Source organism: Lactuca virosa, chromosome 7 (assembly GCF_052849685.1).
Source record: "Lactuca virosa cultivar CGN04683 chromosome 7, Lactuca_virosa_CGN04683_v6, whole genome shotgun sequence".
Classification (NCBI taxonomy): Eukaryota; Viridiplantae; Streptophyta; class Magnoliopsida; order Asterales; family Asteraceae; genus Lactuca; species Lactuca virosa.
The window spans coordinates 63887375-63901522 of record NC_136432.1 but is presented as its reverse complement, the minus strand read 5'-3'; the positions used below and the strand labels follow the sequence as shown (position 1 = coordinate 63901522).

Below are 14148 nucleotides of genomic sequence, written 5' to 3'. Positions count from 1 at the left end.
ACTTCCTATCTTAAAACTGCCATATGATAGGTACATGAATGTAACTTCCTGTCCAAAAATGTCACACTAACTGTCACAAACTAACTTAAAAAATGGGTCTAGAACTTGGATCTCAATACCGGATTTCGACCCAGCCAGGGCTCTGCCCCTTGGACCTCGCTCCCAAGGGTGCTGCCCCCCAACCCCCGTCAGTTCAGGGCTTCGCCCCAAAATAGTAGTGTGCTTTTTAACCAAGATAAACTTAAACAAATGTACACTCCCTATCACCCTAACTTGTTTAATATTTATCAAGGTAACATTGATCAACAAATTAATCTCATTACACTTAAATAATATTAGTGATACAAAATCACCAACATCGGTTGAAGTTATAATGCCAATTTGTTGGGCGGCATATGCACACTAAAGCAGTAATAGCGGTAAGGAATTATGCAAATATGATGAAAAAAAAACACACCAAAGAATGTGGAACTGAACTTCATGAACTGCTTTTGACAGTAATGGCGTACAAATATAGAAGACTTAGACAATTAACTCTTCTAACTAATAATTTACATATGTACTTATACTAAAACACAAGTATAAGACTTTGTCCTTCTCCACAAGCAGGCCCTTTGACTTAGCTTCAAGTCATATAACCCACACTTGGCTGCAAAGGTCCAACTAAAAATCTGCCTTCACCCTCCTGATTGTAACAAAAAAAAAAAGCTTTCACTAATGAATGCAAAGTCTGAAACCTTCTGTATCTAGACGTTCTTATGGATCTTTGAAAGGGAAGATAAGACTTCATTCATGTCAGGTCGATCCTCTGGGTTCATTTTTGTGCAATATAAGGCCAACTTAAGTAGTTGTTCTATAACACCCTGTTTCGTGGAGAAATTAGAAGCCAGATCAGGGTCTATAATTTCCATCAGCTCATTTATTCCATTTGAAAGTGCTCTGTCTACTAGTTGTGGCAAAGTGATCTGGACTCCCTCCTCTTCAGTAAGGACACTTGTCGGTCTTTTTCTTGTTATAAGTTCCATCACTACTATTCCAAAGCTAAATACATCCACTTTTGTTGTCAGTTTCTTCATATACGCAAATTCTGTTGGGAAACATATATGTAAAAATGCGTTAGCATGACTTTCAAGGTCAAAAATATTATAACTCAACATCAAAAGTTACATGTATTTTCTTATAATATAAATAAAGAAAAATTATGTAACATTCTGTATGTTGAAAAGTTCAGTCCAGTTATCAAACTATTTTCATTCACAATGTTGAAAGCAAGTGTAACTATTGCTACTTTTTTTTTCCTGAAAACCGAAGAAGAAAGAAGAATTGGTGATTCGTTACCTGGTGCTAAGTAACCAATTGTGCCTTGAAATGCGGAAGCAGAAGAGATGTTGCTTCCATCTTGTTGATGAACTCCAAGAATCCTAGCTGTGCCAAAATCACTCACATGAGCATCCCACTTTTCATCCAGAAGTATGTTAGAAGGCTTCAAATCACAATGAACTATAGGAAAATCATATCCTGAGTGTAAGTACACCAATCCTCTGGCTACAGAAACCAAAACATCTACTCTTTCAGACAAATCCCATCTTGATCTATCAATCCCAGAGTCGTGTATAATCCTATCCAAATTACCGTTTTCCATGTATTCAAGAACCAAAGCCTTTAGCTTCCCACTCTCCCATGCGTAACCAAGTAACTTCACTAGATTTCTATGCCTCAGTTTCCCTAATGTCTTCATTTCTTTGTTGAAGCTTTTCTCAGATTCTGCTGAAAACTGGGTGATGTTCAAATTTTTCACTGCTATCATCCTCCCACCTTCTAGTCTACCCTTGTACACAGTGCTTAAACTAGTTGTACCCAGAATGTTACCTTCACTGAAGTTGTCGGTAGCATCTTCCAATTCTTTTCTATCAAATCTTCTGAGAGTGAACCCTGCGGTATTTTCTGGTAATGTTGGGTTCTCAAGCTCTTTGACTTTGGCTTTTCTAACATGCCGACAACATAATACAGCCAAAATGAATACAAGAAGCAATGTAAGTGATCCGAGTATTGAAAGAATCAATACAGCCTTTCTGGATAGTGAGCGCTTTGATCGACTTGATGAGGCGCATAATTCGGTGTTGTTTGTAACACACAGAGATGGGTTTCCCTGTAATCCAACTGCGCTTATGTTTCTGAAAATACCAGTATCTGGAACACGTCCTTCTAATTCGTTGAATGAAAGGTCAAGTTTTTTCAAAACCGAAATGTTGCCAAAACTTTCTGGAATCAAACCGTTGAATTTGTTGTGTGAAAGATCAATAGAAGTAAGACGAGTCAAATTCGCCATAGTTCCAGGGATCTCGCCATCGAACTGATTTCTTGAAAAGTTTATGGTGGAAAGCAGATCAAGAGGAGGGAATATTTCTTCTGGAACACTACCAGAAAGCTGATTTCCAGACACATCAAAACTTCTCAAGTTTCTGCATCTTTGAAGCGTCACTGGAATCCCTCCTGACAGATTATTGTTTGAGATGTAAATGGCTTGTATCATCTCCATCTCGCCTAATTCATTTGGTATCCTTCCTGTAAGAAAATTGTTGGAGAAGTCGATAAAGATCTGTGTATTTTTCATACCTGCAATCACGGACCTTGAAATCGACCCTGTCAGCATGTTGTGTGAGAGGTCTATCGAAAGCAACTTGTTAAGTTTTCTCATACTATCAGGGATTGAGCCGTTAAACCTGTTTCCACTTACATCTAACTGAGAAAGCTCCTCAAGCTTTGAAACGGAATTCAGAATAGAGCCCACAAATTTGTTGTTCATCAAGTGCAGTTCTGTAAGCTGTTTGAGCTCAAAGATTTCATCTGGAATCTCGCCTTCCAGATTATTGTTACCAAGAAAAAGGCTTTGAAGGGATGAAATGTTTGAGAATTCTACAGGAATGGTACCCGAAAATTGGTTCTGCCCAAGGGTTAAATAGATCAAACTAGTTAGATTTCCGATTTCACCTGGGAGGAAGCCAGATAAGAAATTACCATGAAATTGCAGAATTTGGAGATTAGAGAGTCTTCCGATGCTCGGTTTCAACAATCCAGTGAAATTGTTATTTGCCATATTTAAAATCACAAGACTTGAGCAATTGAAGAGATCATCCGGGATTCTTCCTGACATTCTGTTGTCGCCAACAGCTAGATTTGTAAGATTTGACAACTTTCCTAAACCCTGAGGCATTTCTCCAGTCATCCGATTACCAGCAACATTTAACCAACGGATATTTGTGCAGTTGGTGATGCTAGATGGAATAGATCCCTCCAGAAAATTATCACTAAGAGACAAATCTAGCAGATTATGAAGCGACCCAATGCTTGAAGGAATTACACCTGTGAGGGAATTTGAGCTAATACTTAAGTACATCAAATTCACCAATCTGGTTATGGATGCCGGAATCTCCCCAGAAAGATTATTCTGATGAAGGGTAAGAGATTGTAATGATTTCAGTGAATGGATATCGGGAGAAAGACTCCCTATGAGATGATTCTCTCCTAGTTGCAAAACCAATAATGATTTTAATCGATATAACGTGTTTGGGATCTTGGAATTCAACTGATTTTTATACAACCGCAAAAACTGTAAACCCACAAGATCTCCAATTTCAGGAGGAATGCTTCCAACGAGCTTGTTGCTGTATAAATTAAGAGCTGATAGATTCGTGCAATGACCAATTTCAGGTGGTATTTTCCCAGAGAGTGAATTCTCAAACAACTGAAGAACTTGTAAATTTGACAAGTTTCCAATCTGTCTAGGAATGATACCAGTAAGTTGGTTTTGACTGAAGTCAAGAGCTATCAACTCTTTTAGATTACCTACAGAAGCAGGAACTGAGCCTTGTAAACTGTTATTATAAGCTCCAAGTTGCTGAAGATTTATCAAATCACCGATTCTATCAGGGATTGTACCATTGAGTTTGTTGTCATCAAGGCTAAGTTCTAACATGGAAGTGATATTACACAAGCTTTCCGGAATGATTCCAGTGAGTGAATTGTTTCCAAGGTCAAGTATCTGCAGATTCCGGAGGTTTCCCAGTTCCGATGGAATCGACCCTGAGAGGGAATTGGTGTAAAAGGCAAGTCCAGTAAGCTGTGTGCAATACCCCAACTGGGAAGGAATGTTTCCAGTAAATAAATTATAAGATAGATCAAGAACCTGGAGGCTGGAAAGGTTTCCAAGAAAAGGAGAGATTTCGCCTTTGAGTTGTGTTTGTTGAATAGAAATGGAAACTACACGTTGTGAGACATCATCACATTGGATTCCAGTCCAGTTACAGTGGTGGATGGAATCAGCATTCCAATCCAGGAGTGCACCGGTTGGGTCATCTGTGATTGAGTTCTTGAAATGTTCCAAAGCATTAGCTTCATCTTTTAAGCTAGAATCAGCAGATAGAACACAAAGTAACAGGAAAGGTAAAAGGACAAGGGTTTTGAACACCATAGATAATTTTGAAATGGAGATAATTCTATGAGCATGAAGCTGATGCATTGTATATTACTCAATAGTCAATACAATATAGAAGTCCACTAGGACGAGTTTTGTCAACCCGTAGTGTGTGAAAACATATTAAAGTCTTTACAGCTAAAAAACTTTATTGACGTTATTCTTATCCTGGGTCCATACTGCCATTCAAGCTCCTTATTAGTATTCAATTTGATTCGAAATATATAAAACAGAAAAAAACAACATACCAAGTTTGCAAATTCTAGTATTAACCATCTAACTTGTTATATCATTACAAATGATAATTAGAAATTGCAAGCTGTGATAATTTTTTGCATTTGTACAAAATAATAAGGAAATGACAATACGTAAGTGTAATGAGTGTCCATTATGAACTTAACTTGCGTACTACTAATCCATTAGTAATGATGAGTCCATATCGGGGTGCAATTACAAGTGGGTTCAATAGTAGGAGAATTGCTTTACATTGAATTATAATTAGAATTAAATTAATTATGGTAATCGGGTTGTAAATTGTAATAGAAATATGTAAGGAAACCATATTTAAGGAGAATGTTTTGTGGCCCGCCATGCATTGATGTTATTCAAACCCGTCATGCATTTACGTCTTATATAGCAAGTGGATAGTACTTGTGTTTCTACTTATATTCACACCAAACTAGCTATATAGTCGCAAAAGAAAAGTTGTCAGCTTCTTGGACGAGAATCACCTTCGTAATGTTTGCCATGTGATTCTATGTCGACAATAAGATTTTGTCCAAGGAATTCCTCAATTAATATTGTAAGCCAAGTTGCATACGATATCATATAATTCTAGCTAATTTTAAGTTCATGACTCATAATTAAGATCAGAATTTTGTGATACATAATTTATATTTGAGAAAACTTGGAAAATGGTCCATGTGATTTATAACTTTTTTTTGCTAAGGTTTAAAAATATTTCTAACTTGCAAAAATAATCCCTTTTGGCAAGTTTCATTGTGGTTATGATCCCTTTTGGTAGGGGTGTAACGGAGTCGAGCTAGCTTATTATATACTCGAGACCTAGTCGAAAAATACTTGAAATCGACTCAGTTCAAGTCGATTCGAGCTCGAGATCGAGCTACTCGAGTATATTATCGAGTCGAGCTCGAGAATAGAAATACTCGATAGGCTCGTGAAGCTCGCGAGCTTAATCGAGCTTAGTTATATCTGTACTTTTACCCTTTATTTTATTCATACTTTACATACTCGAGTCAAGCTCACGAGCTTAGTCGAATCTCTATTTCAATTTAATGTAATTTTATCTTAGTCAACTCGAGCCGAACTCGAAAGTGGCGAATACTTTATCGAGATCAAGCCCGAGTTTGAAATTGAGGCTCGAGTCGAATTCCGAGCACTATGTTTTTGTCGAGTCGAGTTTCGAGCTTGGCGGTACTCGACTCGACCTTTTGGCATGTTTTCATTGTGACTGTGGTTTTTGTCGAACTTAATATGATTATTATACCTTTTATTTTATTTCTTTTTATGTTTATTAATCATTTTAATATTTTTATAATTAAAAAATAGATAGGGTCCGCCACACACATACACCTATACTATGCCCTTGAAAATTCGACGTTCAGCCCCTCGTCTAATTCATCTTAATTCTTCGACAAGCTTTTTCGGAAACTTTCTCATAGTGAAAACAAGATCCATTTGTTTATGAAACGTTTTCTAAGGAAAAATCACAAATCAAAATTCTTGTCTTCTCGAGTTTGTCTTCGTCAAAGAAATCTCAACTATTAAACACTCAATTATAATGTTTAAAAAACAGTATCAAGTGACTCCATTAGAACATTCTTCCTAGTCTATGAACTCCGACAACTAATTTAGCAAGAGAATAATATCATAAGAAATTATTCAACCTTCTCGTGGTGATATTAAATCGGATGATATTAAATCGGATAACACTAAATGGAATTGTTGGGCATCATTTGTTTAAACCTTGGAGGGATATCTTTATGGAAGGGTAGCATTATGGAATGATAGCTTTTCTTTACTTTATGAGTAAATTACACGAATGGTCTCTATGGTTTGGGTAATTTGCATGTTTGGTCTCTAACTTATTTTCTTAACTTAGAAGGTCCATATTGTTTGTTTTTGTTATACGCTGTGAATTGGTGGGGTTGGAGTGTTTATTTAAATAAATTTAAAAAATCAAGGGAAAAATAGTATTTTTAGGTAAGACGGGAACCAAGCACGTAACAAAAACAAACAGCAGGGACCTTCCGAGTTAAAAAAATAAGTTAGGCACCAAACGCATAAATTACCCTAAACCATAGGGACCATTCGTGTAATTTACTCTTGCTTTATTAGATAATGTTCATACTTTCCAAGATTTATGGGATTTGTATAAATATGGATAGATTATTTTAGTATTTATTATTATATTATTAGTCTTTTTAGGATATATATTTAGGTGGTGCTCAACCATTGCTTGTGTTAAGAAAATAGTTTTAATTGTCTATGAATATTTAGTAAAGACTTATGCCTTGAAAAATCTTTTGCCTTATCTATTTTCTATTTTTCTTCATTACGTTTTGGTTGCTCATACATTGAACAATAACTCAACCTTAATATAACATACAATTAGATCATTGGTTTCCAACAAGTCCTCAAGTTTATTCAAATGTCTACGTACAACTATCGCATAGACAAAACAACCAAAAACCTTCACGATAATTGAGTCGGACAACCACGAAGTCAATTCGGCGCAACCGGACAACTCCAGTATCAACCCGGAAAGTCCTTATGTCAAATGTCTCCAACCCAAAACAACCCCCATATACTCATATTGTGTACCCGTTTTCTTCAATATTAACTGACACGGAAAGTCCTAGTGAGATTAGGCCAAAACGATTTAGGTCACTTACCGATAGCTATAATTATGTTAAAAATGTGATCCTAGAACTCGGAGAATTTGTTGATGATTGCAACGGATCAACCCTTGAATTTTAAAGAGGTGATTACCTGTAAACCATGGCGAGAGGAAATTCAAACGGACTTCGATGCAATCAAGAAAAACAAGACGTGGAAACTTACCAACTTGCCACCGGGTTACAAGGTGATATAATTGAAATGGATCTTTAAAGTGAAAAAAGACAATCTTGGAAATGTGATAAAACATAAAGTTTGACTTGTCGCAAAAGGTTATGTGCAAAAACAAGGAGTAGACTATAATGAAGTTTTTGCATCGGTAGTGCGACTTGACACCATAAGGCTCATTCTTGCCTTAGAAGCTTAAGATGGGTGGGTTATCTACCACTTAGATGTCAAGTCGGATTTAACTTAATGGGGATCTCGAAAGAGAGGTTGTAAGTCAACTTAAAAGATATGTTGATAAAGTACATAGTCACCAGGTGTTTAAACTCTCCAATGTGCTTTATGGTTTACGACAAGCTCTTGGAGATTGGAACATTTGTCTGGATAAAAGCCTAAAAGGACTTGATTTTTTCAAACTGTTCACAAGACATAGCTATGTACAAAAGGAACCCGAAAAGAAACACTCTTTTAGTTGGTGTCTACATTGACGAGTTCATCATTATAGGATCAAACAACGAAGACAATGTTAAATTCAAAGAGCAAATGAAAAAAGAATTTGAAATTAGTGATTTGGATTTGCTTTCTTACTATCTCGGAATAGAATTATCACAAAAGAAGTGGGGAATTTCTTTTCGACAAACGGATTACGCAAAAAAAAAAATTTGGAGCAATTCATGTTACTAGATTGCAACTCAACATCACCTATGTAAAATAACTTGAAGATTAAGCAAGATGAACATGGTGAAAAAGTTGACCCAACCGAATATAGGATAGTAGTGGGATGTTTCACCGGATTTTCATATGTGGATGGTGTTGCTATTCATTTCACGGAGCAACCAACTACCTTGCATTTTCAAGTGGAAAAATATAGTTTATGGTATGTCAAAGGAACCCCTAATTACAGGCTCAACTATGGAAAGGGTTGTGAAGTTGAAGACTTGGTTAGGTTTAGTGATAATGATTATGGAGGTGACAAGGTTGGTGTTAAGAGTAGAAGTGGGATGATTTTCTATCTAGGAAGAAATGCAGTGACATAGAAATCTCAAAATCAAAGGATTGTTGCTTTGTCGACATGTGAAGCTGAGTTCATGGCAGTCACGACGGTTGCATGTCAATCCATTTGGCTTAGGAAGGAAAAATTGTAGTAGAACATGTTGACTCAAAGGATCAACGAGCAGGCATCTTTACAAAATACTTGACACATATGAAGCATGGATAAATGAGAAATATGATCGGCATAACGGATACCGAGCTTGGTTTAGTTTAACGGGGAGAATGTGATATTAAACGGTGTAATATTAAATGGAAGTGTCGAAAATCATTTGCTTACAACCTTGGAATGATACATTTATAGAAGGATAGCTTTATGGAAGGATACATTTATGGAAAGGTAGCTTTATAGAAGGATAACTTTATTTTGAATAAAAAATGTCAACGTCCTTTCTGAAAGACCTTGTATGCCCAAAAGTCATTATAGAATAATATTGTTAATAACATATGATCTTATAAGGTCACACCTTATAACAAGTTACCACTAATTGATTATTTATTATTATAATTTGTACATTAATAAGTATCAACATTTGTATTTAATTGGAAAACATTATTTTGGGAAATAATGTTTTAGCAACATATTGGGAATTATTGTTTTTAGGAAATAATAATAAAAAGAATAAAACTAGTGAATTATCATATTGTATGATTATTTAAGACATGTACAAATATTTTGTCATTTTGAGTAATCATATACTTGGAATATAACTAACTAGTTAAAGATAAAGTACTAAACAATTGAGTTTTGTCTCTTTCACTAATCATGGGGACAAGGCATGGGATTGTTTTTTATTAGTTTAATGCTTAGAGCATGCTTGTAAGAAAGTTTATGATCTCATTCTTTTAAGCCTTGCCTTTTGTACTAAATGTTGGTATAAAATAAAGGATGAGACATGAACTGAAGCTACTTCTTTTGACAAGTTTCTTCTTCTCTTTTTCTTCTCAAATGGTTGAAATTACGAGGGTTTCTTCCCTTTCATATCTTGCAAATTTTGTTGCTTGTTCTTGGTCCATAAAGTTGCTTCTTCTCTTTAAGCACTTACTTGGTATTAACACTTTCAATTGGATTAAATCTAGATCCAAGTTTTGTAATTTAGATTGGTTTGCTTGGTGTATGTCTCCAACTTTAAACTCCTTTATTTCGTGACTTGAGCTTCAGGCTTAAGTCCTTTTTTGTGCTAATATATGATGAGTTTCTAGCTTAAGTCCTTTTTTGTGCTAATATATGTTGTTTCGCCGTTCAAAAAAAATATAATTGCATGGGTAATTTTTTTTAGAATTCACTGGTTTTAACTTTTAAGGTATAAAGCTAATAAAATGCACAGGCCCCCAACATTTCGGGGCTGGGGCCATGATTTTCTCCATTTAATTTTTTTTAAATCCTCTATATCTTATAAAGCTACAACCCCTAATTAGGACCAATAACTTTTATCTTTCTTTAATCTACTCTAATAAATGAAAATAATTTTGTCACATGTCCTCTTCTCATTACATTTGACACATGTCATTTTTTTAAAATTTTTTTATTTTATTTTTTCCACTTGTCATTTTCTTATATTTTTCATTTTCTTAAAATTTAAAATCCATTTTTTTAGTACGGATTTATATATAGTAGATACATTAATTCTTTTAATCTTGAAAATAAATGGTATATCCATTTCTTTCCTTAGTAAAGGTTTATATATGGTAGGTACTTAATACACATTTCAAGGGATTAACATTAAGCATTTTTTAAATCATGTATTTAGGTAAATGTTTTTTATTTCAATATAAATTTATATTTTCCTATATATACATATATCTTCCTATATTTTTCTAAATATACTTAAGAAAAACTAACTATTTTATCTATCTATAATATCTTTTTTTATTCGTTATATGACTATTAATATATATATATATATATATATATATATATATATATATATATATATATATATATATATATATATATATATATTACATGTAATATATATAGAAACAATGAATGAAATGTGAATATACATTTTACTAAACTCAAGTCATGTAAAATGTGTAATGAGTAACAATATTTTTATGTGGCTACACATTTAAATTTATAATGTCTCCATTTTAATAATTGAACTTTTAAAATTTGATAACATTATTTCAACATAATTTTATTTTTGGATTTTTTATTGTTTAAAAATAAAAATATAATATAGATTCAAAAGACTATAAAGACAAATTCAAACATATAAAATTATATTTAGATAAAAGAAAATTCAATGTTATATCCACCATATCAATATGTCAATATTTTTTTTATTAGTATACATTCAACTACTAACTTATTATCATTACGTTTGTATTTATTTCGAAAGTTTACTTTAAAAAAATGTTTAATTTTTACACATTAATTTTCAACATCAGCTTTTAAAATATATCAATGTTTTTTATTAGTATATATTGAATTATTTACTTTATTCATTATTATATCATTTTTATTTATGTAAAAGTATTATTTTAAAAAATGCGTAATGTTTACAACTTTATATTAAACTTTTATTTTTAATAAACTCGTGTACTACACGGGTCTTACACCTAGTGATTAATATTTTATTGCAAAATGTTTCATCCTTAATTCCTCACCAATATAACTTAAAATACCAAATATTGCTTAACTTAAAATACCAAATATTTCTTAACTTAAAATACCAAATATTTCTTAAGCACAATAAAAGCCCTTCAATAAAACCACAAGCATCAAACGCAACATGTAAAAACCACTCATCATAAATATCACATAAAGATCCATCATCCGTACATAAGAAAAGCAAGTAAATTTACCATTATACCCACCTAGCCACCTTCCCAAACAAACACAACACCCTATCAGCAAGGGCACCATTGTCATTTCATCCCTGGAAATCTCCAACCCCCATCTTTTGAGCTTCAACTTTCAACGACTTGAGATATTTAACAGCTTCATCAAGAACATCAACAGTATTCATTCCTCCATTAACACCAGGCATAATTCCCTTAAGAGACTTCACCATCTTCTTCATCTTATCTTTCTTTCTTTCACTATCTTTCACCTCATATCTCGATAATACTCCTGGCCCACCGTTTCTCCTGCTCGAAGAGCAAGAATCTGACGTGTCACTTCTATGATATCCACTTGTACGCCCCGTGCTGACATCATCACCCTTTTCATATTCCTCATATTCATCCTCTAAGCTCAACAACGCGTCTATATCAGCTAAATCTTCATTCATAACTACAGGGTCATTTTCGTCTTTTCGCATCAGTGTAGTAGAAGTAGTAGTATCAGGATGGTACATGATCCTGCTTTGGTTATCTTTCCGGTCAAATATAATAAAGTTTCTCGTAATGACCACGAACTCGTAATGACCATAGCGAGTCTGAAAGGTCGTCTTCTGCACATCGTCGTCCCTGACTCGCATCTGGTGATAATCTGATCGCATATCAATCTTGGAGAACCAAGATGCACCGTGAAGCTGGTCAAATAAATCATCAATTCTCGGAAGGGGATAACAGTTCTTTACTGTTACCTTATTCAACTCCCAGTAATCTATACGCATATGATGTGACCCGTCCTTCTTATTCACAAATAGTATCGGGGCTCCCCATGGAGAACTGCTCGGCTTGATAAATCCCTTGTCTAACATCTCCTGCAGCTGTGTAGACAACTCATGCATCTCGGGAGGAGCAAACCGATATGGTGCCTTGGCTATTGGAGCCACACCAGGAACTAGGTCAATCCTGAACTCTACCTGCCTCTCCGGAGGTACCCTAGGCAAATCCTCTAGTAACACGTCCGGGTACTCCCGTACGATCAGTACATCATCCACGGTCACCTTACCCTTATCCTGGGTATCCATAACATAGGCGACTCAACTTCGGGATACGGCTTTGTTTCGTTTGCTTGACTTCCCTATCCATGATTTCTACTAGTTCTTCCACGAAGTTGAGGCTCTCATTGATCTCGATTTCATCGAGTGGGATAACAAGAGTCTCATCAGATAGACACTTCTTTACTATTCGATACATGGAAGGTAGGGTGTACGTTATTAAGTTCATGTGGTAGTCGGAGTTTGTAAGTTACAGGGCCAATTCTAGCGAGAATCTCAAAAGGCCCAATGTACCTTGGATTTAGTTTGCCACGCTTTCTGAAGCGTATCATGCCCTTCCAGGGTGAAACCTTCAACAGAACAAGTTCACCAACCTGAAATTCCAAGGGTTTCCGTCTTTTGTCAGCGTAGCTTTTCTGTCTGTATCTAGAGGCTTTCAATCGTTCACGAATCTGAACAATCTTTTCTGTAGTTTCCCGGATGATTTCTGGACCAATGAGAGTGCTGTCAGGAACTTGTCCTTTAGCTAGTTGCGTGTCACCCACCTCATCCCAGCACAGAGGGGATATGCACTTTCGGCCATAGAGGGCTTCAAATGGGGCAACTTTGATACTAGTATGGTAGTTGTTATTGTATAAAAAATCGACCAATGGTAAATGGATATTCCATGCTTTACCAAAGTCGATCACACAAGCTCTCAGCATGTCTTCCAACGTTTGTATTGTCCTCTCACTCTGTCCATCAGTTTGTGGGTGGTAGGTTGTACTCATGTCCAGCCTAGTTCCCAATGATTTTTGTAGTGACAGCCAGAACCTTGAGGTGAATCTATTGTCTCTATCAGAGATAATAGATATGGGCACACCATGCAGTCGTACGATCTCCCTAATGTACATTCTTGTTAGTTTCTCCATCTTGTCGGTTTCTTTGATTGACAGGAAGTGTGCGGACTTGGTTAATCTGTCGACGATCACCCAAATGGTATCAAGTCCACCCGTTGTCTTGGGTAACTTGGTTATGAAATCCATTGTAATCCGCTCCCACTTCCACTCAGGTATATTCGGTTGTTGTAGTAAACCTGAGGGCTTTTGATATTCTACTTTGACTTTGGCGCGAGTAAGGCACTTGCCTAAAAAGGTAGCAATATCTGCTTTCATGTTAGGCCACCAATATAGCTTTTTGAGATCCAGATACATCTTATCTGAACCTGGATGAACGGACTATCGAGTATTGTGCGCTTTGTTCATGAAAACGTCTCTGAAGCCACTGAACTTCGGTGTCCAGATCCGATCCATGAGGTATAAGGCTTAGTCACCCTTGACTTCTAAGTTCTTATCCATCCCTCTCAGGGTTTCACCTGCCACATTTTCAGGTTTCAAGGCTTCCTGTTGAGCCTCCTTAATTTGTGTGGACAGATGTGAATGGATTATCATAGTCAATGATTTGACTTTACGACCTGAGTACTCTTTCCGACTAAGGGCGTTAGCTACTACATTGGCTTTACCGGGATGATAACGAATTTCGCATTCATAGTCATTTAGTAGCTCGACCCACCATCGTTGTCTCATGTTGAGCTCCTTCTGGTCGAATATATGTTGGGGGCTTTTGTGATCTGTAAAGATAGTGCTTTTCGTACCATACAGGTAGTGTCTCCAGATCTTTAGAGAAAATACCACTGCTCCTAACTCAAGATCATGAGTAGTGTAG

The 14148-nt window shown here is 35.6% G+C and overlaps 2 protein-coding genes across 2 annotated transcripts; both read right to left on the bottom strand.

Moving 5' to 3' along the window:
• Window positions 1-441: 441 nt before the first annotated feature.
• On the bottom strand, window positions 442-4516 carry LOC145123490 (uncharacterized). The gene is made up of 2 exons (XM_079058701.1): window positions 1339-4516; window positions 442-1087 (listed from the first exon to the last, which is right to left on the bottom strand). Exons 1-2 carry the CDS (start codon window positions 4469-4471, stop codon window positions 747-749), a joined length of 3474 nt encoding a protein of 1157 aa, XP_078914827.1. The 5' UTR covers window positions 4472-4516; the 3' UTR covers window positions 442-746.
• Window positions 4517-11455: 6939 nt separating this feature from the next.
• Window positions 11456-12057, bottom strand: LOC145126722 (uncharacterized). Its single transcript, XM_079062032.1, has one exon. It carries the CDS (start codon window positions 12055-12057, stop codon window positions 11488-11490), a length of 570 nt encoding a protein of 189 aa, XP_078918158.1. The 3' UTR covers window positions 11456-11487.
• Window positions 12058-14148: the final 2091 nt, after the last annotated feature.